Here is a 22,449-nt window from a genome sequence, read left to right as displayed (position 1 = left end):
TCGGAATCAACTCAACAGCAGTGGGTTTGGTTTGGTTTGGTTTGGGTTATGTTTCTAAGCAAAGTTTAATTTATATATTCATCTAAGTCCTGCACATTTCTAATTGAATTTATCCCTACCCAGTGCCGTCGAGTCGATTCCGACTTATAGCAATCCTATATCCCTAGGCACAGTTTATTATTATTGTAATTGTGAACGAGAGCTTCATTTCACCATACGTCCTAGCGGGCTATTGATGGAATATAAGAAAACAGCTGATTTGGGTATAATTATGTTGAAACCAGTTAAAGTTTTCAGAGCCTTGTTTCACATGTGCACCTGTGTTCTAGGTGTGGTTTGACCGAAGAACCAATTATACCCGCTCTTTAGCAGTCATGTCAATGGTTGGATATATTTTGGGCCTGGGAGATAGGTGAGCAAATTCAGTTCGTTTCTTTTAGTCTTCTTTTTCCATTGTAGTTTTTTTGAATGGTTTTATTTTGTTTTCCAGTAAGGTTTATGACCATTTGGTGAATACATATTTGTCTTTTGTACTTTAGACTTCTTTTGCAGCATCAGCTTTAGTCACCTATTTATTATCCGTGCCAACAGAACAATACAGCAAACTAGAGAGAAGGAAAACCATAGTTCAAGGGTACTACTTTCTCCATTAAAAAAAAAAAAAACCCTATTAAATCTGATTGATTTTATTCATTCAGTAAACATTTATCAATCACCACTCTGTTAAGATGAATAATTCCATTTCTTTAATTGAAACCAACCCAAGTAGATTCTTCTGGTATTTTTGCATAATAAATTTCATCCAAATGTACGGGCAGAAAAAGTAATTTAGGAATGTTCTGAAATTGACACAAAAGAACTTAAGAAAAATAATTCTCTGATGTCTCCTATTTTTCTCATAGGATCATGTGTCATGCAATTCTTTGGGAATAAAAATAATTTTATCCCACAAAAATAATAATAAATAAATAATAATAAAACTAGCCAGGAAGAGGAGCAGAATGTCTGTTGGCAAAAGCCAGGTATCGTGCCTGGATTGGCTCAGGGGCTCCAGGAGACAAAACCCTGTGAGAGCTGCTGAGTAGCAGTGATAGAGCCTTCTCACTCTGAGATGCCAGCACTGCCAGAAAGCTATTTATCATGTGACCAAAGACCTCAGAGAGCTAATTATTATGAATGTCACAGAGCAACACCACATAGATAAATCCTCATTTTGGGCCTAGAGTATAGGTCAGCAAACATTCTCTGTAAAGGGCCAAATAAAAAGTATTTTAGGCTTGTGGGCCATATGGTCTCTGACACAGCTATTCGACTCTGTTTTGTAGCATAGATGAAGCCATGGACCATACATAAGCAAACATAACTGTGTTCCAATAAAACTTTATTTACTAAAGCAGGTGGTGGGCTGGATTTGGCCTGAGGGCTGTAGTTTGCTGACCCCCTGGCCTAGCGTATCACAGGCTTGTTGACTTATTCGTAAGTACTGCTCTGTTAATCCCTCCCTGGTTCTCTCTTTTACTTCTCAAAGGCACCCATCTAACCTGATGCTCGACCGGCTGAGTGGGAAGATCCTGCACATTGACTTTGGGGACTGCTTTGAGGTGAACACATGTTCTAGAACACCATGGAAAGCTCACCTTCCCAGATGATCGCTTGTCAGCCTTCTCTGACAGTTTAGGCAAACTTAAGCCCAAAATACATTATCCTTACCGCTGCCTCTCCTACCAAGACAGAAGAAAGTCAGTCTAAGAAATGAAACCGCTGCTCTTTGGCACTTGCTTTAGCTGGACTGTCACCCTCCGTATGGCAAGGGCTGCTGATCACACCCTCTCTGAGTGGAGTTCTTCATCTTCCACAGTGCCTGTTAGGAGAAGGCCTAGGCACATACGCCCTTCTTTTTTCAGTCATCTTTCAAACACCTGTGAGAAGTCCCTCCCTCTCTAAACTTGAGCTACTTCATTTATATGCTATAATTGAAGTCAGTGTTGGTGATACAGAGGAAAGCCATCTGCTTTCATGAGGCTTTCATTAAAACGATCTAACCAGTGGCTTTCATTTTTTTTTTTCCACTGTGACACTGTAGGTTGCTATGACCAGGGAGAAATTCCCGGAGAAGATTCCATTTAGACTAACAAGAATGTTGACCAATGCAATGGAGGTGAGTGGATATTGGGAACAAGCTCTTATGGAGTGGGGCCAATGCAAATTAAGACCCTCTCTAACAAAGACAGGCTTGCGTGTTAGGCTCTCAGTGGTTCCCAAGACAGCGCATGTTATTTCTGTAATGGTTTCCTATTATTTGCCATTGTCGTAGACATCTTTAATAGCCCTAACCACTCTTCGCATCTGACCTTTGTTTCGTATGTACCGCAGTCCTGACCTGACATCTTGCTCCTGACACATCCCAGCCTGATAGCTCAGAAATGGCCTGTGGCTACTTCCTCAGTGAGGGCGACACACCCTCTCGACTTGCTTTTGGTCGTGAAAACATCAGGGGGCCTGAGTCAATCGCTCCTGGGTTGGTGGCTCTGTCCCTTCTGCAGGTTACTGGCCTGGATGGCAACTACAGAATCACATGCCACACGGTGATGGAAGTGCTCCGGGAACACAAGGATAGTGTCATGGCTGTGCTGGAAGCCTTCGTCTATGACCCCTTGCTGAACTGGAGGCTGATGGACAGTGAGTATTATCAAGGGTGTGGGAGCTGGGGTTGACAGATCCATCGCCAATCCACCACCCTCACAAATTAGGACTATCCCACATGCTACATGTCATTAGCCTAGCCGCTTTCAAGCCTGGAGTCTGAGATATACTATTGAGCTATTGAATTATATTTTCACTGAGCAATTCTACTGGCCAGAGTGAATTTTGAGTATTTTTATTAACTAGAACAGAAAACCCTCTATCAATGTAGATATTAATTAAAATATTTTGGAGGATAAAATAAGTATACAAGTGATTTTTGTTTGTTTGGGTTTCATGCAGAGTGTGACCAGCTGGAATTTTGATAGGAAATAAAAACAGTTGTGATCTGGGACAGTAATTTCAAAATCTACCCTTTGTTTCTGCCTCCTTAAAGGAAATTTCCTAACAAGAGCCTTCTAATTCAGTGCAATTAAGTCATACTTCCACCCTATACTATCTGTATTATATTGTCTAAATCCAAATCAGTGACATAGCATGTTCCTCTGGATTGGGTTACCCATGCTAATACCTTCCACTTGTGAATAATATATTTTTGGTTCTCTCTTAGTAGGCATAGCTTTTGGGAAAATTATATTTTTGTTATTGTAAGAAAATATATCAACTTAAGTTTTTTCAACTCAATATTTGAGGCCCTTTTTTTTAATACTCCTATTATTTATTTCCCTAGCGAATACCAAAGGCAACAAGCGATCCCGAACAAGGACAGATTCCTACTCTGCCAGCCAGTCAGTAGGTGGGTGTACCCCATGGGAGACTGCAGCTTCTGTCCATTTGTCTTGAGTGTTTCTAGAACAGGGTGAGGTTTGTTATTGTCATTAGGACTCATGACTTAAAGCAGCAGTCAATACGGAATGTGAAGGAAGTGCACATGTTTTTCTAGAGATTATAAACAGTGATAGTTTTCCAGAGATCCTGTCACTTTACACAGACTGCCACATTTTTCCTCTGTGGAGTAGCTGCTGACCTTTCAGTTAGCAGCTGTGCAGTTAACCACTGCGCCACCAGGTTTCCTTTTTTTCCCCCCTCATAACATCTAATAATATCCTACACAGTTCACACTTCGGGAACTTCTGTTGGAGTGTAAGAAAGTGCATGTTCTCTACAAATATTTACTTTGGTAAGCCAAATAACTGTTTAAGGATGCAAAAAGAAAATGTGAGCTAACCGAGGTTACCTTAAAGAGGCACAGAATCACATTATAAAATTAACAAAAATATCCATGTAACAATAAGAAGAGTATGTTCTACCTGTGTCATCGAGCACCATGTGGTTTGGTTGGAATAGAAGGGCTGTGGGAATTCAGAGAAAGAAATCGCTCTGAACTGTAGTTAAGAAAGCTCTTGGGTTGGTGAAGTTTAAGGTGAGCCTCATTGGATGGATAGAATCTGGGTGGGTAGAAAGGAAAAGAGTGTACCCTGTAAGAAATCAGGGCATTGGGTGAGAGTATCATTTATAAACATGCCTGGCATCCTGGCGCTGGGTGAGAGTATCATGATAAACATGCCTGGCATCCTGGCGCTGGGTGAGAGTATCGTGATAAACATGCCTGGCATCCTGGCGCTGGGTGAGAGTATCATTTATAAACATGCCTGGCATCCTGGCGCTGGGTGGGAGTATCATTGATAGACATGCCTGGCATCCCGGCACTGGGTGAGAGTATCATTTATAGACATGCCTGGTATCCTGGCACTGGGTGAGAGTATCATGATAAACATGCCTGGCATCCTGGCGCTGGGTGAGAGTATCGTGATAAACATGCCTGGCATCCTGGCCCTGGGTGAGAGTATCATGATAAACACGCCTGGCATCCTGGCGCTGGGTGAGAGTATCATTTATAAACATGCCTGGCATCCTGGCGCTGGGTGAGAGTATCATTTATAAACATGCCTGGCATCCTGGCGCTGGGTGAGAGTATCATGATAAACATGCCTTGACATCCTGGCGCTGGGTGAGAGTATCATTTATAAACATGCCTGGCATCCTGGCGCTGGGTGAGAGTATCATGACAAACATGTGTGGCCTCTACCCTGGATGCTTGACAGTATTTGTGACTGCCTAACCCACTCGGGAGCCCTGGTGGTGCAGTGGTTAAGTGCTACAGCTGCTAATCAAAAAGGTCAGCAATTAGAATCCATCAACCACTCCTTGGAAACCCTGTGGGGCAGTTCTGCTCTGTCCTACAGGGTTGCTATGAGTCAGAACCAGTTCACCAACTCAATGGCACCTAACAACAGCAACAACTCACCCAGGCCCATATTTGCCACACTCTCTGAGTTACCTTGTGCAGATGACTAGTCTCATCCAAAGGATGCTGAAGCTTATTGGTCTAATTCTCAGGGTCTGCTTCATGAATAAGTCTTTAATAAGTGATAGGGTGACTCCTATACTCTCCTATGGTGTGTAGAGTGGTACCAGATGATGGTGGGCCAGGTTGTTTTTATAATGTGGTTTAAAAGTCAAGTTCCAGAGAGTCATTAATCAAATTGTTATTATCACTAGCTTTCCTTTGAAGGTCTGTGGTATACAAGGGCAATTTTTAAATAACTTCATCATTCTGCTTCCATGTCCTTCTCTGCTGAAGGCCATAATCAGTGGAGGGTGATCCTAAAACTTGGGGATTTTTTCTACCCAGATACTGATGTATAAATTCCTACAAAGAATAACACTTCAGTCATGTGTGTAACACACTGTAAAGCTAATTGTCTTTGTCATCAGTTTTTGTCAAACCAAGCAAGTTTTATCAACAGGTCTTTGACCCATGCTCCTATTCTCTATGTCAGAACATCTTATTAGTGCTGTTGTTGTGGTTGTCATCAAGGAGTTTAGGAGACCCTGGTTGGTACAAACGATTAGTACTCTTGGCTGCTAACCAAAAGATTAAAAGTTTGAGTCCACTCAGAGGCACCTTGGAAGAAAGGGCTGTGATCTTCGTCTGAAAGATCACAGCTGTTGAAAACCCTGTGGAGCACAATTCTACCCTGACACACATGGGGTCACCATGAGTGATAGTCCACATAACAACTGCTTCTTTTTTGTTTTGAACATTTTATTGTGGTTTAGGTGGAAGTTTCAAGAGCATATTAGTTTGCCATTGAAAAAATTTATACACAAATATTTTCGTGACGTTGGTTCCAGGCAGCTGCTTTTTTATTAATGCTAGTTGCTTGAGAATTCTTGTTTCAATCCTGATATGTACCATACTTTTCAACAATAATAACTCAAATTTGAAAATGGCTTTGCAGATTTAAAAAGTTGTAAATACCTAGAGTAACGTAATGCTTCCTCTTTCCTTCCCCATTTGAGGTAAGTGGAGCAAGGATTAAAGGGAATATCATGTAAACAGTGGCTTCTTGGTGTTTTAATTTCTGCTAATTGATTTTTTTTTTTTTTCTAGAAATTTTGGACGGTGTGGAGCTTGGGGAACCAGCCCATAAGAAAACGGGAACCACAGTACCAGAATCTATTCATTCTTTCAGTAAGTCCAACTTCTGAGGAGTTGCACCAATGACAGTCTCATTAAGAAAATAGCAACTGTGTTGTACCATGGGAGGAGATTGGTAAGATGAAGCAACAAAACTGCCTTTGAGCAGAAAAGATTCTGTGAATTTCTCATTATATTCTGAGAACAAAGAGATAGACACAGAGGAAGGATTGCTCAACACTTGCAAAAGTGAATGAGAAAAACAGGGGCATCCATTGACCTGTTGCGATGATCCAGTTCTCACTGTTAATTCTACTTTTGTGTATTCTAGTTGGAGACGGTTTGGTGAAACCAGAGGCCCTAAATAAGAAAGCCATTCAGATAATTAACAGGGTTCGAGATAAGCTCACTGGTGAGTGTGTGCATGTGTTTGTTTAACAGGAACATAAAGTCTGCAAGAGACTTTCCCCTTCCTTGAGCAGTGGGTGGTCAGCCCCGTGTCCAATGGTGTTGGTGCCTGAACTCTAACTCCCATTCAGCTAGTTGGAGTTTCTCTGAGGCCATCACATAAGGCCCCTCTCTGATTCTTCTTTCTGATGACCAATAACGACATTATTTAGGATTACTCTAATTTCATTTTTATAGAGATAAGTAAAGTTCTATTGGGTCCAAAATCACCCAATTGCAGGAAAGTGTTTTTTATCATCATGACTTGATTTTAGAGCAAATCTGACCACCACAACTCATTGCCTGTCTAGACTTTGGTAGGTTATGGAGTCGAGAGAACAGAAGGGGAAAAATGCATAGTTGTGAAAAGGAGGCATCTTGCATTGATCATCTTACTTCTGAGAGAGAGATGGAGTGATGTGGAGAGCTGGTGTCAGAGAGGCCAGAGACCCCAGCTCCACTGTTTACTTCCTATGTGACAGCTGAGCCTCTGTCTCTTCATCTGCAGAGGAGGGTGAGGACCAGATGAGACGTGGAATGCAAAGCACTTAGCATGTGGGCCAGACACCTGAGTTTTGTAGTCAAGATATGTGTTGAGTACCTCCAAGTGCTAGATGCTGAAGGAACAGTGTTGGTAAAAACAGTTCACGGGGCTCACGGTCTAAAGGGCAACAGTGTATTCAGTGGAAGAGAGGGACATGAGGCCGTAATGCCTATGATCAGGAGGTTTAATTTAGTTTAGGGGGCCCAGGAAAAACTTCCTTAAGGAAACAACAATTCGTAAACTAAAATCTGAAATAGGAGTTAATTAGGGGTAGATTGTATCTGGCAGAGGAAATAGCGTATGCAAGGGCCCTGTGGTAAGAGAGAACGTAGAAGATGAAGAGTCCAAAGGAAGGCTAGTCTGACTGGAACAGAGGAAGCAGATGGAAAGAGTGCAGGGCAAAATTTTTGACTCTGAGTAGGCCACAGCCACACCATTACAGGACCTTATGTCTTTACCCTTTATTCTAAGGGCAGTGGGAAGCTACTGAAGGGTTTTAAGCAAGATTGGGGTTGGAGGGCCTGAGCAGCTTTATGTTGTGAAACTCTGCCTGCTCTGGCTGCTGTGTGGAGAATGGTTTAGAGAGAGGCAGGCAAATATACCCAAGAGGTTCCTGCCATTGTCCAGGCAAGACAGGGTAGCTGATTAAACTAGGTGGTGGTAGTCAGGAGGAGACACATGTATGGAGCCAAGAGGTCTTTAGGAGATAAAATCAAAAGGGTTAATGATGAGGCACGAGGGGCAGGGAGAGGTCATGGATGGCCCCAGGTTGCTGGTAACCTTGGGGAGAGCTGTGATGAGCCTGGCAGCCAGACTGCAGTAACTGAAGAGATTGCAGAGTGAGGGAGAGAGAACTGAGGGATTGGAGACAAGGTTAAAAACTCTAAAAGAAGTTTGGCCATGCTTGGGAGGGGAGAGGATAGTTGCTGGAAAAGGCTGAGTGGCTGAATGAGAGACTTTTTTTTTTTTTTTTTTTCCTTAATGGGAGAGAGGAGCGTGTTTTAAAAAAACAGCCAGAAGGATCCAGTTGAGAGGGAGGGCTTGAAGATATGAGTGAAAGTGTAATCAATACTATAAGGACCCTAGGAAGGCAGGAGAGTATGGGATCCAAAGCATGGGGGAGGCTTAGCCTTAACTAGGAGGTGGGTGTGCTCTCCCAGGATGATGGGGGGAAGAAGAGAGAGTAACTGTGGAGAGAGTTGAGCACCTGGAACACCACTTTACACATCAAACCACTACCAAACCAGCTGCCATCAAGTCGATTCCGATTCATAGCGACCCTATAGGACAGAGTAGAACTGCCCCATAGAGTTTCCAAGGAGTGCCTGGTAGATTCAAACTGCCAACCTTTTGGTTCGCAGCCATAGCTCTTAACCACTACGCCACCAGGGTTTCCACTTACACATCATCAGGGCTCAAAAGCTGGCAGTTTAGTGGGCTAGTTACCTTTGTAAAGTAGGAGGGGAGAACATCTGCTGAGAGCCAGAAAGGGGGAGGTTGTTTTGGATATTTGGGGAGAGTGGAGGACTTAAATTATCCTTGTGGAGATGGAAAGGCAGGCCAACCAGAGAAACATTGTAAATTTGCCAGGTGATGCTGAATGCTCGTTTGAGGTTGGAGATTATGAATTTATAATGGAAGCAAGCTGTCCTGTAGGAGTAAAGATTCAAACATGGAGGCCAGTAGGATTAAAACAGAAGAGGGTTTCTTGTCCACTTACTCCATTCAGAGGTGATTTGGGAACAGAGGAAGGTAATCTTCATAAATCCATTGGTCAGATCTTTGCCACTTCTGAACCTAGCCAGCTGCAGGACTAACCACCTTTGGACCAAGTCTGTATTAAGAGCAGAAGGCTTAGGGGTGAAGTTTTAAACCCAGCTATCGTCTATCCTTCATACTCATGTATGAAAATTAACTGATATGGGCTGCATAGACATTTAGACCAAACAGGTGACAAGGAGTGAGTTGAGAACCAGGTGCAGATAAAATGTTTTATCTTGTGTCCTAGGTCGAGACTTCTCTCATGATGAAACTTTGGATGTTCCAATCCAAGTTGAGCTGCTCATCAAACAAGCAACATCCCATGAAAACCTCTGCCAGTGCTATATTGGATGGTGAGTGGACATCTCAAAGTACCGGTGTTAAAGTAAGCAATCAGGACCCCACCCTGTGCCCCAAATCCAGGATAGCAAAGAAAAATACTGTGAATCTCCACAAAGGGCAATGACAATCCCAGTCTCTTTAATGTTTCTCTTCACTGTGTGTGCTCATGGTGCTAAAAAGGAGTTCTTACTTCAATTTCAGCAGACACGACATTAGAACATTCAAAAACGGAGGAATATGGATGCATATTTGAAAGGCAAACAGTGAAATTAAATTACATTAAGAGAAATGATTTAGGATAGTAATTGAGGCTTTTTTTTTTTTTTTTTTTGAGAAGGGTTCTTTTTGTGTTCTTGCTGTCAGTTCAGATACAGGAAGGGTAAAGAAAAAGAAATCAGAACAGTGACAGAGAAGGAGATGAAAAGACAGATTTATGATCTGGGATTGTAACTTCAAGGACCACTCTGAGCTCTGCTTTGATTAATTGCCGGAGGCATGCCTGAAGGTAGAGATGGGAGGGAAAGGGCAGTGGGGAGGTGTCCTTCTGGGACCTGACAGGCATCAGCCCTTGATTGGAATAATGAGTGTGTCCCACACAATTAGTGGTGGGAGATCTCAGGGAGCAGCCCAGGGGTTCTCAGACCTTTGTCTTTCCGTTTTCAATGTGTGTGTGTAAAGCTTTGAAGAAGCTCAGATTATTAAAATATTCCTTTTCTGTCTGTCTTCTTAGGTGTCCTTTCTGGTAACTGGAGGCCCAGACATGCCCACAGCATTTCCCTTGAGGCTTTTGTACTTTGGTATATGCTTCCACTAAACTGAAACCATGGTCAGAAAGTTTGACTTTGTTAAATATTTAGAAATGTAAATGAAAAGAACTACTGTACATTACAAGTTGGTTTGGGCCAACTTTCTAGCTGCTGTTGAAGAATATATTCTCAGAAACACAAGGCTTGATTTGGTTCCCAGGACAGTGAAACATGGTGACATCACATAAATCAAGCCATTGACTTGGGGGAACAGAAGATCCATAACTTTAGAAATACGGGTTTTGACCGAACTCACAAGAGAACTCATAAGTGTTTGCTGATAGAAGAATGACCTACTCGTTCCTCTCAGCACAGATACCGCAAACTCCGCGCAGTCAAGAAGCCTCAGGTCGTGGAGGAGACACATTAGGATTCTGGACTGTAAGGAGCTAGGAGAAGCAGAGATCATTACCTTCTTCATCCCATTACCTCACGCGTCCGTGGACAGCAGCAGCAGTGTTTTCAGGATGGGCCAAAATGGGGGGAGAGGTCTGTCTTCTGCCTGACCCAGTGATGCTGCGACTTACACATGTCAACCCAAGACCTGAACCCAAGACCTGACTTGCTAGGAGGGGAGCTTATTCCGATTGCTGGGCAGCCTTGGCTGAGCAGACGCACAGCAGAGATCACAGTGTAGTGAGGTGGCCCACCCCAGCATGGTCCTGGGCGACTTTCAGTGAGGTCTGAATGCTCCACGTTTAGAGCAAGGGCTTGGGGAACAAATGCTGTCACGCAGGTGCTGAACATAGAGGGAAGGTCTAGTACATGTTGGGAATTATGAGCAAAATAAATATTAAACTAAATGCACAAAGTATAAAGTGTAGCCATGTCTAGACACCATGTTGTACCTGAATAATTTTTGTGCCAATAAATGACATGAGAATTTTAAAAACATGTATATGGGTGACTTTTTATTCATAATTATTAGTCAGTTCAAAAAGGAGGCATTTATTCCTTCAGCATTCAACTTTCATTAAGCACTTGGTACTAGGGACCAAGAAAGACACAGGATGTACATGACATGGTCTCTTTCTTCAGCATGTTTCCAGGCCAGAGGTTAGGACAGCATAACAGAGTAGTGAACTGATCACTCCACCACAGCTAAGTGCTAAGAGCCATGTACAGAATGTGAGCCATTCCAGCAGGTTAGCCGGGAAAGCCTCATGGGAAAGAGGATATTTGTGATGGGTCTTTAAGGATGAAAAGGAATTTGTCGGATGGAACAAGTGAGGACATTCTCAGCAGGAAAGAAAATGTAAGGCACCGAGGCATGAAAGCACAATACCTTACAGGAATGGCAAGTATTTATTTGAATCAGATGAATTGCAGGTATTTGACCACTGTGTTAGCGGGAGCATGAGGGTCACAAGACCACATCTTTGTATCCCTAGAATCTGCCAAGATCTCGCCTACAGTGGTACTCCATAAAGGTTTGTTAGAAGAACTTGGCATCAGGATTGGAGGAGACTCATTAATAACCTGTGATATGCAGATGACACAACCTTGCTGAAAGCAAAGAGGACTTGAGGCACTTACTGATGAAAATCAAAGACTACAGCCTTCAGTATGGATTACACCTTAACATAAAGAAAACAAAAATCCTCACAACTGGATCAATAGGCAATATGATAAACAGAGAAAAAACTGAAGTTGTCAAGGATTTCGTTTTACTTGGATCCACAATCAACACCCATGGAAGCAGCAGTCAAGAAATCAAATGATGTATTGCATTGGGCAAATCTGCTGCAAAAGACCTCTTTAAGGTGTTAAAAAGCAAAGATGTCACTTTGAGGACCAAGGTGTGCCTGACTCAAGCCATGATATTTTCAATCACCTCATATGCATGGGAAAGCTGGACAATGAATAAGGGAGATCAAAAAAAAAATTGATACCTTTGAATTGTGGTATGGGCAAAAAATATTGAATTATACCATGGATTGCCAGAAGAACGAACAAATCTGTCTTGGAAGAAGTACAGCCAGAATGCTCCTTCGAAACAAGGATGGTGAGACTTCATCTCACATACCTTGGACATGTTATCAGGAGGGACCAGTCCCTGGAGGACATCATGCTTGGTCAATTAGAAGATCAGTGAAGGAGTGAAAGACCCTCGACAAGATGGACTGACACAGCAGCTGCAACAGTGGGCTCAAGCATAGCAACGATTATGAGGATGGTGCAGGACCAGGCAGTGTTTCGTTCTTGTGTACATAGGGTCACTATGAGTCGGAACTGACAGGACGGCACCAAACAACAACAGAGGACTCTTCTGTTAAATTTAGATTTCAATCATGGTACAGATAGAATTTTTAACACAGGAAGTCTCATCTCTATTTTAGATTTTCTATAACAATCCTAAACCATACGTCACCTATTTTGCTGTCAAAAAAATGTGGTTACCATGCTCAGACCACACCTGATTTATGTCTAACCTCATTGGTGCTAGATGAAGTGACTACAATGATGTTACCTTTTATGAAATACAAAGGATATGGGAATGAATGGACTCAGGAAAATGGTTATTAGTGGCAGAGACAAACTCCTTAAAGCATGAGAGTCACTGGGATTAAGATCTTTGGTGAATCCAGTGGGTTTTATGCCTAAGCAAAGCCTTCTGACTTTGTTGAGATGATGGAGGCCTTAAAGACAGCCTAATTAACCCATCAATCCTGAATGGTTTCTTGGAACCCTGAGTAAAGGGAGGAAGGGATATGGCCAAGAATGACTTTCAGGACCCTTCCATCCCTAGGATCCCATAGGCTGGGGCTTAAAATGGAGAAAAAAAAAATATTTTTTTGGAGAGGCGGTATAAATTAGAGTTGAGGCTCTCGTGTCAAATTTTAAAAATCACTGTCAGGTCAATTCCGACTCATGGTGACCTGTGTGTTACAGAGTAGGACTGCTCCATAAGGTTTTCTTGGCTGTAATCTTTACAGAAGCAGATCGACAGGCCTTTCTTCCACGGCACCATTGGTGGATTCGAACCGGCAACCTTTCACTTAGTAGTTGAGTGCAACCCAAATTACCTACTTTCAAATCTCAACTCCACCTCATACTAGCTGTGTGAGAACAAGTTACTTAATCTCTCTATGCTTGTTTCCTCATCTGAAAAGGTGAATAATAGTATGTTCTACCTTACAAGGTTGTGAGGATAAGACAATCCATGTAAAGCACTTAGCAGAGCCTGACATCTGGTATTAAGTTAAACCATACAAAATAAGTGCACAAAAATATCATTACAATGAACTAGGCCTTTGTTCTGTCAGGGTACCTTTGTACCCGAAGTACCCAAATGGGAAAAAATGAAAAGCAAGTATCCTACGTATAGGATATTCTGAATAACAATAACAGCTTACACATTGAGCACTTACTAAGCCAAATGAATTGTACTAAGGGTGTGCCACCCATGCTCTTAGTAGGAACAGTACAGCCCTATGAGTCTCCTGGAGACCGTGTCCTGAGTGCCTCACTCTACAAGGGTTCTGCCACTTACTCATTTAACAAATGCTTATTGAGCCCCCACTATGTGCCTTAACAAGAATAGTTCTAGTGGTGTAGATGGTGAACAGTGTCTGACTGGACGGGTTCAGGGAGAGCATTAGCGAATGAGGAAGTCCAGCCGGAGCGTATAGACGTCTCCTTCCAGTTTTCCTACAAAGGGCAAGAGAAATATGGTGGTGACTGGAAGGACATGTGGGGTCGAGTTTTTTTGTTTTCCTTTTAATTGGGAGACATTTCAGCATAAGTGTAGGTCGCTAGGAATGAATCGGTAGCGAAGGAAAAGATGCCACAGAGAGGAGGGATAATTGCAGGGGCCAAGATCTTAAGTGGGCGAGGGGGCACGGTTCCAGAGACTGGTAAACACCAAAAACCAAACCGACTACCGTCAAGTGCATTCCGACTCATATCGTCCCTATAGATCAGAGTAGAACTGCCCCGTAGGGTTTACAAGGCTGTAAATATTTATGGTAACGGACTCCCACGTCTTTCTCCGGCAGAGCGGCAGATGGGCTCAAACCAAGCGCTTTAACCACTCCGTCACCACAGCTCCCTAGAGCTTGGGAAAAAATTGGCTTTAAATGTGAGGATCCTTGTGTCCTCCAGTTCCCATTCTAATCACAGGGTTGTTATGAAGACGTTATACGAAGCTAAAGGAAAATTTAAAGTTCCCTAGGTGGAGCGCTAAGAGCTGACACCGGAACACAAACTCCTAGCTCGCCCCTTCGCCCCCTCACCCCACCTCGAAAGACGGCTGTCGCACTTGCGTCGTGCGCACCCGTCGCGTCGGCCTCAGACACTCTCGCGAGAAAAGAAACGCCGTGCCAGCCGCAAAAATGGCGCCTCCCAGTCCTAGAGAGCCCAAGGCCCCGTTGGCTACGAGTGCGGCCAAAACCGACCGGGAGATGGTGCTACCCGGCTTCCCGGACGCAGACAGCTTCGTCAAGGTGAGTTCGCGGGGCCTTGGAGGCGCCGGGAGTCGCCTGCGGCCGGCAGGAAGCAGGCCCGGACTCTGCCGCAGATACGGACGCGCGTGGCACAGCGGAGCCCAGGGCGGGGGTCGAGGGGCCGCTGCCGCCGCTGGGCACAATCCCTTGTGCATCACCCTCCGCGATGAGGTCCTGGACGCGGAAACAGAGCCCTCGTTCTCCCGTTCGGACCCATCCTGCTCCGCCTGTGGAGAGACCTCTTCGCGTCCTGGGCAGGACTTCCTGTCAGTCTGCCGTTCCTAGGCACGGCGACCACCCAGACCCCACGCCCGTGCCTAACCCCTACCCCCGCCGGCGAACTCTCCGGAGCGTCCGGCTGCTACGCATCCCACACAGGCCCAGCGTACTGGCCTCCTGCAGTCGGGATGGGCTTCCCTCTCCTGAGGTCGAGCTCCACATCGTTTCCAAGCCTTTCGTTAAATGTATTCTGATACAGCTACTGTGAGTCTCCTCCAAGTGATGTACCACATCTGTTAATGCCTCCAACTAGACTGGAAGTTCCTCGAAGCAACACGGAGAGGGTTCATTTAAGTTATTTGTACGTTGTTGTTGACCTGTCCTGCGCCATTCCACAGTCGTCCTTAGGCTTGAGCCCATTGTTGCAGCCACTGTGTCAATCCATCTCCTTGAGGGTCTTCCTCTTTTTCACTGACCCTCTGCTTTACCAAGCATGATGTCCTTCTGTAGGGACTGATCTCTCCTGACAACGTGTCCAAAGTATGTAAGACGTAGTCCACCATCCTTACTTCTAAGGAGCATTTTAGTTGTACTTCTTCCAAGACAGATTTGTTTGTTCTTTCGGCAGCCCGTGGTATATTCAATATTTTCCGCTAACACCACAATTCAAAGGCGTCAATTCTTCTGTCTTCCTTATTCATTGTCCAGCTTTGACATGCATAAAATGTGACTGAAAATTACCGTGGCTTGGGTCAGGCATACCTTAGTCTTCAAGTTATTTGTATAATGCAGCTTAAATGTGAACACACATGAAACTAGGTTTAAACAAATTATGCATTGCTCTTACACAGCCATAAAACTAAAATAATATGTAAGTTAATAAAAATTCCCCCAAAATTCCTCACTTAAACTCTAATTTTTTAATAATTTTTATTGTGCTTTAAGTGAAAGTTTACAAATCAAGTCAGTCTCTCACACGAATACCGATATACACCTTGCTACACACTCCCAATTACTCTCCCCCTAAAGAGACAGCCCGCTCTCTCCCTCCACTCTCTCTTTTCATATCCATTTCGCCAGCTTCTAACTCCCTCCACCCTCCCATCTCCCCTCCAGACAGGGGATGCCAACATAGTCTGAAGTGTCCACCTGATCCAAGAAGCTCAGTCCTCACCAGCATCCCTCTCCAACCCATTGTCCAGTCCAATCCATGTCTGAAGAGTTGGCTTCTGGAATGGTTCCTGTCCTGGGCCAACAGAAGGTCTGGGGGCCATGACCACCGGGGTCCTTCCAGTCTCAGTCAGACCATTAAGTCTGGTCTTATGAGAATTTGGGGTCTGCATCCCACTGCTCTCCTGCTCCCTTAGGGGTTCTCTGTTGTTTTCCCTGTCAGGGCAGTCATCGGTTGTAGCCGGGCACCATCTAGTTCTCCTGGTCTCAGGATGATGTAGTCTCTGGTTCATGTGGCCCTTTCTGTCTCTTGGGCTCATAATTACCTTGTGTCCTTGGTGTTCTTCATTCTCTTTTGATCCAGGTGGGTTGAGACCAGTTGATGCATCTTAGCTGGCTGCTTGCTAGTATTTAAGACCCCAGACGCCAGTTTTCAAAGTGGGATGCAGAATGTTTTCTTAATAGATTTTATTATGCCTTTTGACTTAGATGTCCCCTGAAACCATGGTCCCTAGACCGCTGCCCCTGCTGCACTGGCCTTTGAAGCATTCAGTTTATTCAGGAAACTTCTTTGCTTTCGGTTTAGTCCAATTGTGCCCACCTCCCCCGCATTGCGTGCTGTCTTTCCCTTCACCGAAAGTAATTCTTATCTACCATCTAATTAGTGAATGCTTGTCTCCCACCCTCCCTCCCTTCCCCCTCTCATAACCACAAAAGAGTGTTTTCTTCTCGGTTTAAACTGTTTCTTCAGTCCTTGTAATAGTGGTCTTATATAGTATTTGTCCTTTTGCAACTGACTAATTTCACTCAGCATAATGCCTTCCAGGTTCCTCCATGTTATGAAATGTCTCACAGATTCCTCCCTGTTCTTTATCGATGTGTAGTATTCCAGTGTGTGAATATACCATAATTTATTTATCCGTTCATCCATTGATGGGCACCTTGATTCTTTCCATCTTTTTGCTATTGTAAACAGTGCTGCAATAAACATGGGTGTGCATATATCTGTTCGTGTAAAGGCTCTTATTTCTCTAGGATATATTCCAAGGAGTGGGGTTGCTGGATCATATGGTAGTTCTGCTTCTAGCTTTTTAAGGAAGTGCCAAATTGATTTCCAAAGTGGTTGTACCATTTTACATTCCCACTAGTAGTGTAGAAGTGTTCCAATCTCTCCGCAGCCTCTCCAACATTTATTGTTTTGTGTTTTTGGGATTAATGCCAGCCTTGTTGGAGTGAGATGAAATCTCATTGTAGTTTTGATCTGCATTTCTCTAATGGCTAATGATTGTAAACATTTCCTCATATTTCTGTTAGCTACCTGAATGTCTTCTTTAGTGAAGTGTCTATTCATATCTTTTGCCCATTTTTTAATTGGGTTACTTGTCTTTTTGCAGTTGAGTTTTTGCAGTATCATGTGGATTTTAGAGATGAGGCGCTGACCAGAAATGTCATAGCTAAAAACTTTTTCCCAGTCTGTAGGTAGTCTTTTTACTCTTCTAATGAAGTCTTTGGATGAGTATAAGTGTTTGATTTTTAGGAGCTCCCAGTTATCTAGTTTTTCTTCTATGTCTTTTATAATGTTTTGTATACTGTTTATGCCATATATTAGGGTTCCTAACATTGTCCCTATTTTTTCTTCCATGATCTTTATCGTTTTAGATTTTATATTTAGGTCTTTGATCCATTTTGAATTAGTTTTTGTGCATGGAGTGAGGTATGGGTCTTGTTTCATTTTTTTGCAGATGGATGTCCAGTTATGCCAGCACCATTTGTTAAAAAGACTGTCTTTTCCGCATTTAACTGTTTGGGGGCCTTTGTCAAATATCAGCTGCTCATATGTGGATGGATTTATGTCTGGATTCTCAATTCTGTTCCATTGGTCCATATATCTGTTGTTGTACCAGTGCCAGGCTGTTTTGACTACTGTGGCGGTATAATAGGTTCTAAAATCAGGTAAAGTAAGGCCTCCCACTTTGTTCTTCTTTTTCAGTAATGCCTTATTTATTCGGGGCCTCTTTCCCTTCCATATGAAGTTGGTGATTTGTTTCTCCATCTCATTAAAGAATGTCCTTGGGATTTGGATCGGAATTGCATTAAATGTATAGATTGCTTTTGGTATTGAACTCTAATTTACCAATGTTATTGTTAGCTGCTGTGGAATTGGCCCCACCACTCATAGCAGCCCCACATACAACAACAAAATGCAGCCTGGTCCTGTGCCATCCCCATGATCTGTGCATATCAGACCGTTGTGATCCGTAGGATTTTCATTGGCTGATATTTGGAAGTAGATCTCTCCAGGTCTTTCTTCCTAGTCCTTCTTAGTCTGGAAGCTTTATTAAAATATCATAACAACACGTATGCCTCCACTTAAGCATGGAGGCTTCTCATGAGGTGCATCGGCCAGGAATCAAACCAGAGTCTCTCCCCACATAAAAGGTGAGAATTCTCCCAGTGAACCACCACTGCCCTTTGAATACCAATATCAGATGCTGTTATTAATCCACTTAGTTGGTTCTGAATAGTTCCAAGAGCACTGGCTGTGGTCCTGATTGTGTGGAGTTCATGCTCACACTCTACCAAGATGATTCAGGTTTCCCACCTCCTTTCTCCCATTTTCTCCTGGAAAAAGTTTATTCACACAATTCACAGTGATGTCATTTGACCTTCACATGGCCAACTGTCATTTATCTATGCCACCCACTTCAGATTTTTTCTCATTACCCCACAGCAATTAAAATGGACAACTTCTAGGCACTAACTGAACCATGAACTGAACCATAAACACATAATGGGAAGTAGCCATTATAAATCAGTCATCCCGAGGATCCAGAATTTGCGTATATTGTTTGTAGATGCTTATCACAATGAAAACACAAAAATTCTCGTAGAAAGCTCATGGGTCTTATTTTGAGTAATAATAAGAACAGCACTTAGGTACCAGTCACTGTCCTAAGTGGTTTTATTAGCTCATTTAATCCTCACAACTATCAGGTAGGCACTTTTACTATCCCCATTTTTCAGAGAAGGAAACTAAGATCCAAAAAAAGGAAATCACTTGCACAAGATCACAGTTAATAAGTAGTGGAGCCAAGATTCAAAACCAGATAGATGAATGCTCATCATTTTATATGTGTCTTTCCTCTGTCTCTCCACTCTCCCAAAAATGTAAGCTCCAAAACTTGCTTTTGTGTTTATCATTGTGTCCTCACAGTCTAGAATAGTGCCTGGGGTAGAGTCAGCACTAAATGAATATTTGTTGGATGGACGAATGAAGATTGGTTATCTCTAGCATCCAGTACAATGCACTGTATGTAGTAGATATTCAAAAACTGCTTTGGTGAATGAATGGCGATCCATGTTTAAAACATGTCTTCTTTTCTGGTTTTTGACAGTTTGCTCTTGGGTCGGTGGTAGCAGTTACCAAGGCATCTGGGGGCCTACCACAGTTTGGCGATGAGTATGATTTTTACCGAAGTTTCCCTGGCTTCCAGGCATTTTGTGAAACACAGGGAGACAGGTTGCTTCAGTGGTAAGTACTACGTATTGTTTTCTTGTTGTTTTGTTAGGTGCTGCCAAGTTGGTTCTGACTCATAGCAACGCTGTGTACCACAGAACAAAACACTGCCTGTTCCTGCACCATTCTCACAGTAGTTGTTATGCTTGAGCCCATTGTTGCAGCCACTGTGCCAGTCCATCTCCTTGAGGGTCTTCCTCTTTTCCGCTGACCCTGTACATGAACAAACATGATGTCCTTCTCCAGGGACTGATCCCTCCTGACAACATGTCCAAAGTCTGTAAGACATAGTCTCACCGCCCTTGCTTCTAAGGAGCATTCTGGTTGTACTTCTTCCAAGACAGATTTGTTCGTTCTTTTGGCAGTCACATGGTATATTCAGTATTATTCTTCACCAGCACCACAATTCAAAGGCGTCAGTTCTTTTTCTGTCTTCCTTATTCATCGTTCAGCTTTCACATGCGTATGATGCTATTGAAAATACTTTGGCTTGGGTCACGCACCTCAGTCTTCAAGATGACATCTTTGCTTTTCAACACTCCAAAGAGGTTTTTTGCAACAGATTTGCCCAATGCTATGCGTCTTTTGATTTCTTGACTGCTGTTTCCATGGGTGTTGATTGTGGATCCAAGTAAAATGGAATCCTTTACAACCTCAATCTTTTCTCTATTTATCATGCTGCTGCTCATTGGTCCAGTTGTGAGGATTTTTGTTTTATGTTGAGGTGTAATCCATACTGAAGGCTGTGGTCTTTGATCATCAGTAAGTGCCTCAAGTCCTCTTCACTTTCAGCAAGCAAGGTCGTGTCATCTGCATAATGCAGGTTGTTGATGAGTCTTCATCCAATCCTAATGACCTTTTTTTCTTCATATAGTCCAGCTTCTTGGATTATTTGCTCAGCATACAGATCGCATAGGTGTGGTGAAAGGATACAACCCTGACACATACCTTTCCTGACTTTAAACAACACAGTATCCCCTTGTTCTGTCCAAACAAGTGCCTCTTTATCTATGTACAGGTTCTTCATGAGTATAATTAACTGTTCTGGAATTCCCATTCTTTGCAGTGTTATCCATAATTTGTTAAGATCCACACAGTGGAATGCCTTTGCATAGTCAATAAAACACAGGTAAACATCCTTCTGGTGTTCTCTGCTTTCAGCCAGGATCCATCTGACATCAGCAGTGATATCCCTGGTTCTACGTCCTTTTCTGAATCTGGGCTGAATTTTTGGCAGTTCCCTGTCGATACACTGCTGCAGCTGTTTTTGAATGATCTTCAGCAAAATTTTACTTTGCCTGTGATATTAGTGATATTGTTCTATAATTTCTACTTTCGGTTGGATCACCTTTCTTGGGAACAGGCATAAATATGGATCTCTTCCAGCTGGTTGGCCAGGTAGCTGTCTTCTAAATTTCTTGGCATAGACGAGTGAGCAGTTCCGTCACTGCATCTGTTTGTTGAAACATCTCAATTGATATTCCGTCAATTCCTGGAGTCTTGTTTTTCACCAGTGCCTTCAGTGCAGCTTGGACTTCTTCCTTCAGTACCATCAGTTCCTGATCATATGCTACCTCTTGAAATGGTTGAACATCAACCAATTCTTTTTTTTTTTTTATTAACTTTTATTAAGCTTCAAGTGAACGTTTACAAATCCAATCAGTCTGTCACATATAAATTTACATACATCTCACTCCCTACTCCCACTTGCTCTCCGCCTCTTGAGTCAGCCCTCTCAGTCTCTCCTTTCCTGACAGTTTTGCCGGCTTCTCTCTCTCTCTATCCTCCCATCCCCGCTCCAGACAAGAGTTGCCAACACAATCTCAAGTGTCCACCTGATATAATTAGCTCACTCTTCATCAGCGTCTCTCTCCCCCCCACTGACCAGTCCCTTTCATGTCTGATGAGTTGTCTTCGGGGATGGTTCCTGTCCTGTGCCAACAGAAGGTCTGGGGACCATGGCCGCCGAGATTCCTCTAGTCTCAGTCAGACCATTAAGTTTGGTCTTTTTATGAGAATTTGGGGTCTGTATCCCACTGATCTCCTGCTCCCTCAGGGGTCCTCTGCTGTGCTCCCTGTCAGGGCAGTCATCGATTGTGGCCGGGCACCAACTAGTTCTTCTGGTCTCAGGATGATGTAGGTCTCTGGTTCATGTGGCCCTTTCTGTCTCTTGGGCTCTTAGTTGTCGTGTGGCCTTGGTGTTCTTCATTTTCCTTTGCTCCAGGTGGGTTGAGACCAATTGATGCATCTTAGATGGCCGCTTGTTAGCATTTAAGACCCCAGACGCCACCTTTCAAAGTGGGATGCAGAATGATTTCATAATAGAATTATTTTGCCAATTGACTTAGAAGTCCCCGCAAACCATGTTCCCCAGACCCCCGCCCTTGCTCCGCTGACCTTTGCAGCATTCATTTTATCCCGGAAACTTCTTTGCTTTTGGTCCAGTCCAATTGAGCTGACCTTCCATGTATTGAGTGTTGTCTTTCCCTTCACCTAAAGCATTTCTTATCTGCTGATTAATCAATAAAAAACCCTCTCCCACCCTCCTTCCCTCCCCGCCTCGTAACCACAAAAGTATGTGTTCTTCTCAGGTTTACTATTACTCAAGATCTTATAATAGTGGTCTTATACAATATTTGTCCTTTTGCCTCTGACTAATTTCACTCAGCATAATGCCTTCCATGTCCCTCCATGTTATGAAATGTTTCACAGATTCGTCACTGTTCTTTATTGATGCGTAGTATTCCATTGTGTGAATATACCACAATTTATTTACCCATTCATCCGTTGATGGACACCTTGGTTGCTTCCAACTTTTTGCTATTGTAAACAGAGCTGCAATAAACATGGGTGTGCATATATCTGTTTGTATGAAGGCTCTTGTATCTCTAGGGTATATTCCGAGGAGTGGGATTTCTGGGTTGTATGGTAGTTCTATTTCTAACTGTTTAAGATAACGCCAGATAGATTTCCAAAGTGGTTGTACCATTTTACCTTCCCACCAGCAGAGTATAAGAGTTCCAATCTCTCCACAGCCTCTCCAACATTTATTATTTTGTGTTTTTTGGATT

At 43.2% G+C, this 22,449-nt stretch overlaps 2 protein-coding genes across 11 annotated transcripts in view; both read left to right on the top strand.

Annotated features, from left to right (window-relative positions):
• MTOR (mechanistic target of rapamycin kinase) overlaps nucleotides 1-10,921 on the top strand; it is a 144,829-nt gene extending 133,908 nt beyond the window's left edge. For 9 of the 10 annotated variants that reach the window (XM_064281270.1, XM_064281273.1, XM_064281269.1 and 6 more), the window contains 9 exons: nucleotides 330-412; nucleotides 1,529-1,601; nucleotides 2,084-2,158; nucleotides 2,544-2,679; nucleotides 3,374-3,439; nucleotides 6,101-6,181; nucleotides 6,459-6,539; nucleotides 9,127-9,232; nucleotides 9,952-10,921. In XM_064281270.1, coding sequence (XP_064137340.1) covers nucleotides 330-412; nucleotides 1,529-1,601; nucleotides 2,084-2,158; nucleotides 2,544-2,679; nucleotides 3,374-3,439; nucleotides 6,101-6,181; nucleotides 6,459-6,539; nucleotides 9,127-9,232; nucleotides 9,952-9,967 — 717 coding nt within the window. In that variant the 3' untranslated portion in view covers nucleotides 9,968-10,921. The other variant, XM_064281277.1, reaches the window with a different exon arrangement.
• Nucleotides 10,922-14,326: 3,405 nt separating this feature from the next.
• The window catches only part of EXOSC10 (exosome component 10), a 48,045-nt gene continuing 39,922 nt past the window's right edge, over nucleotides 14,327-22,449 (top strand). The window contains exons 1-2 of the mRNA XM_003413470.4: nucleotides 14,327-14,472; nucleotides 19,257-19,393. Coding sequence (XP_003413518.1) covers nucleotides 14,362-14,472; nucleotides 19,257-19,393 — 248 coding nt within the window. The 5' untranslated portion in view covers nucleotides 14,327-14,361. The remainder of the gene's footprint in view (nucleotides 14,473-19,256; nucleotides 19,394-22,449) is intronic.

Source organism: Loxodonta africana, chromosome 3 (assembly GCF_030014295.1).
Source record: "Loxodonta africana isolate mLoxAfr1 chromosome 3, mLoxAfr1.hap2, whole genome shotgun sequence".
Classification (NCBI taxonomy): domain Eukaryota; kingdom Metazoa; phylum Chordata; class Mammalia; order Proboscidea; family Elephantidae; genus Loxodonta; species Loxodonta africana.
Note: the sequence above shows the minus strand (reverse complement) of the source record. Positions and strands in the feature narration are given on the sequence as shown.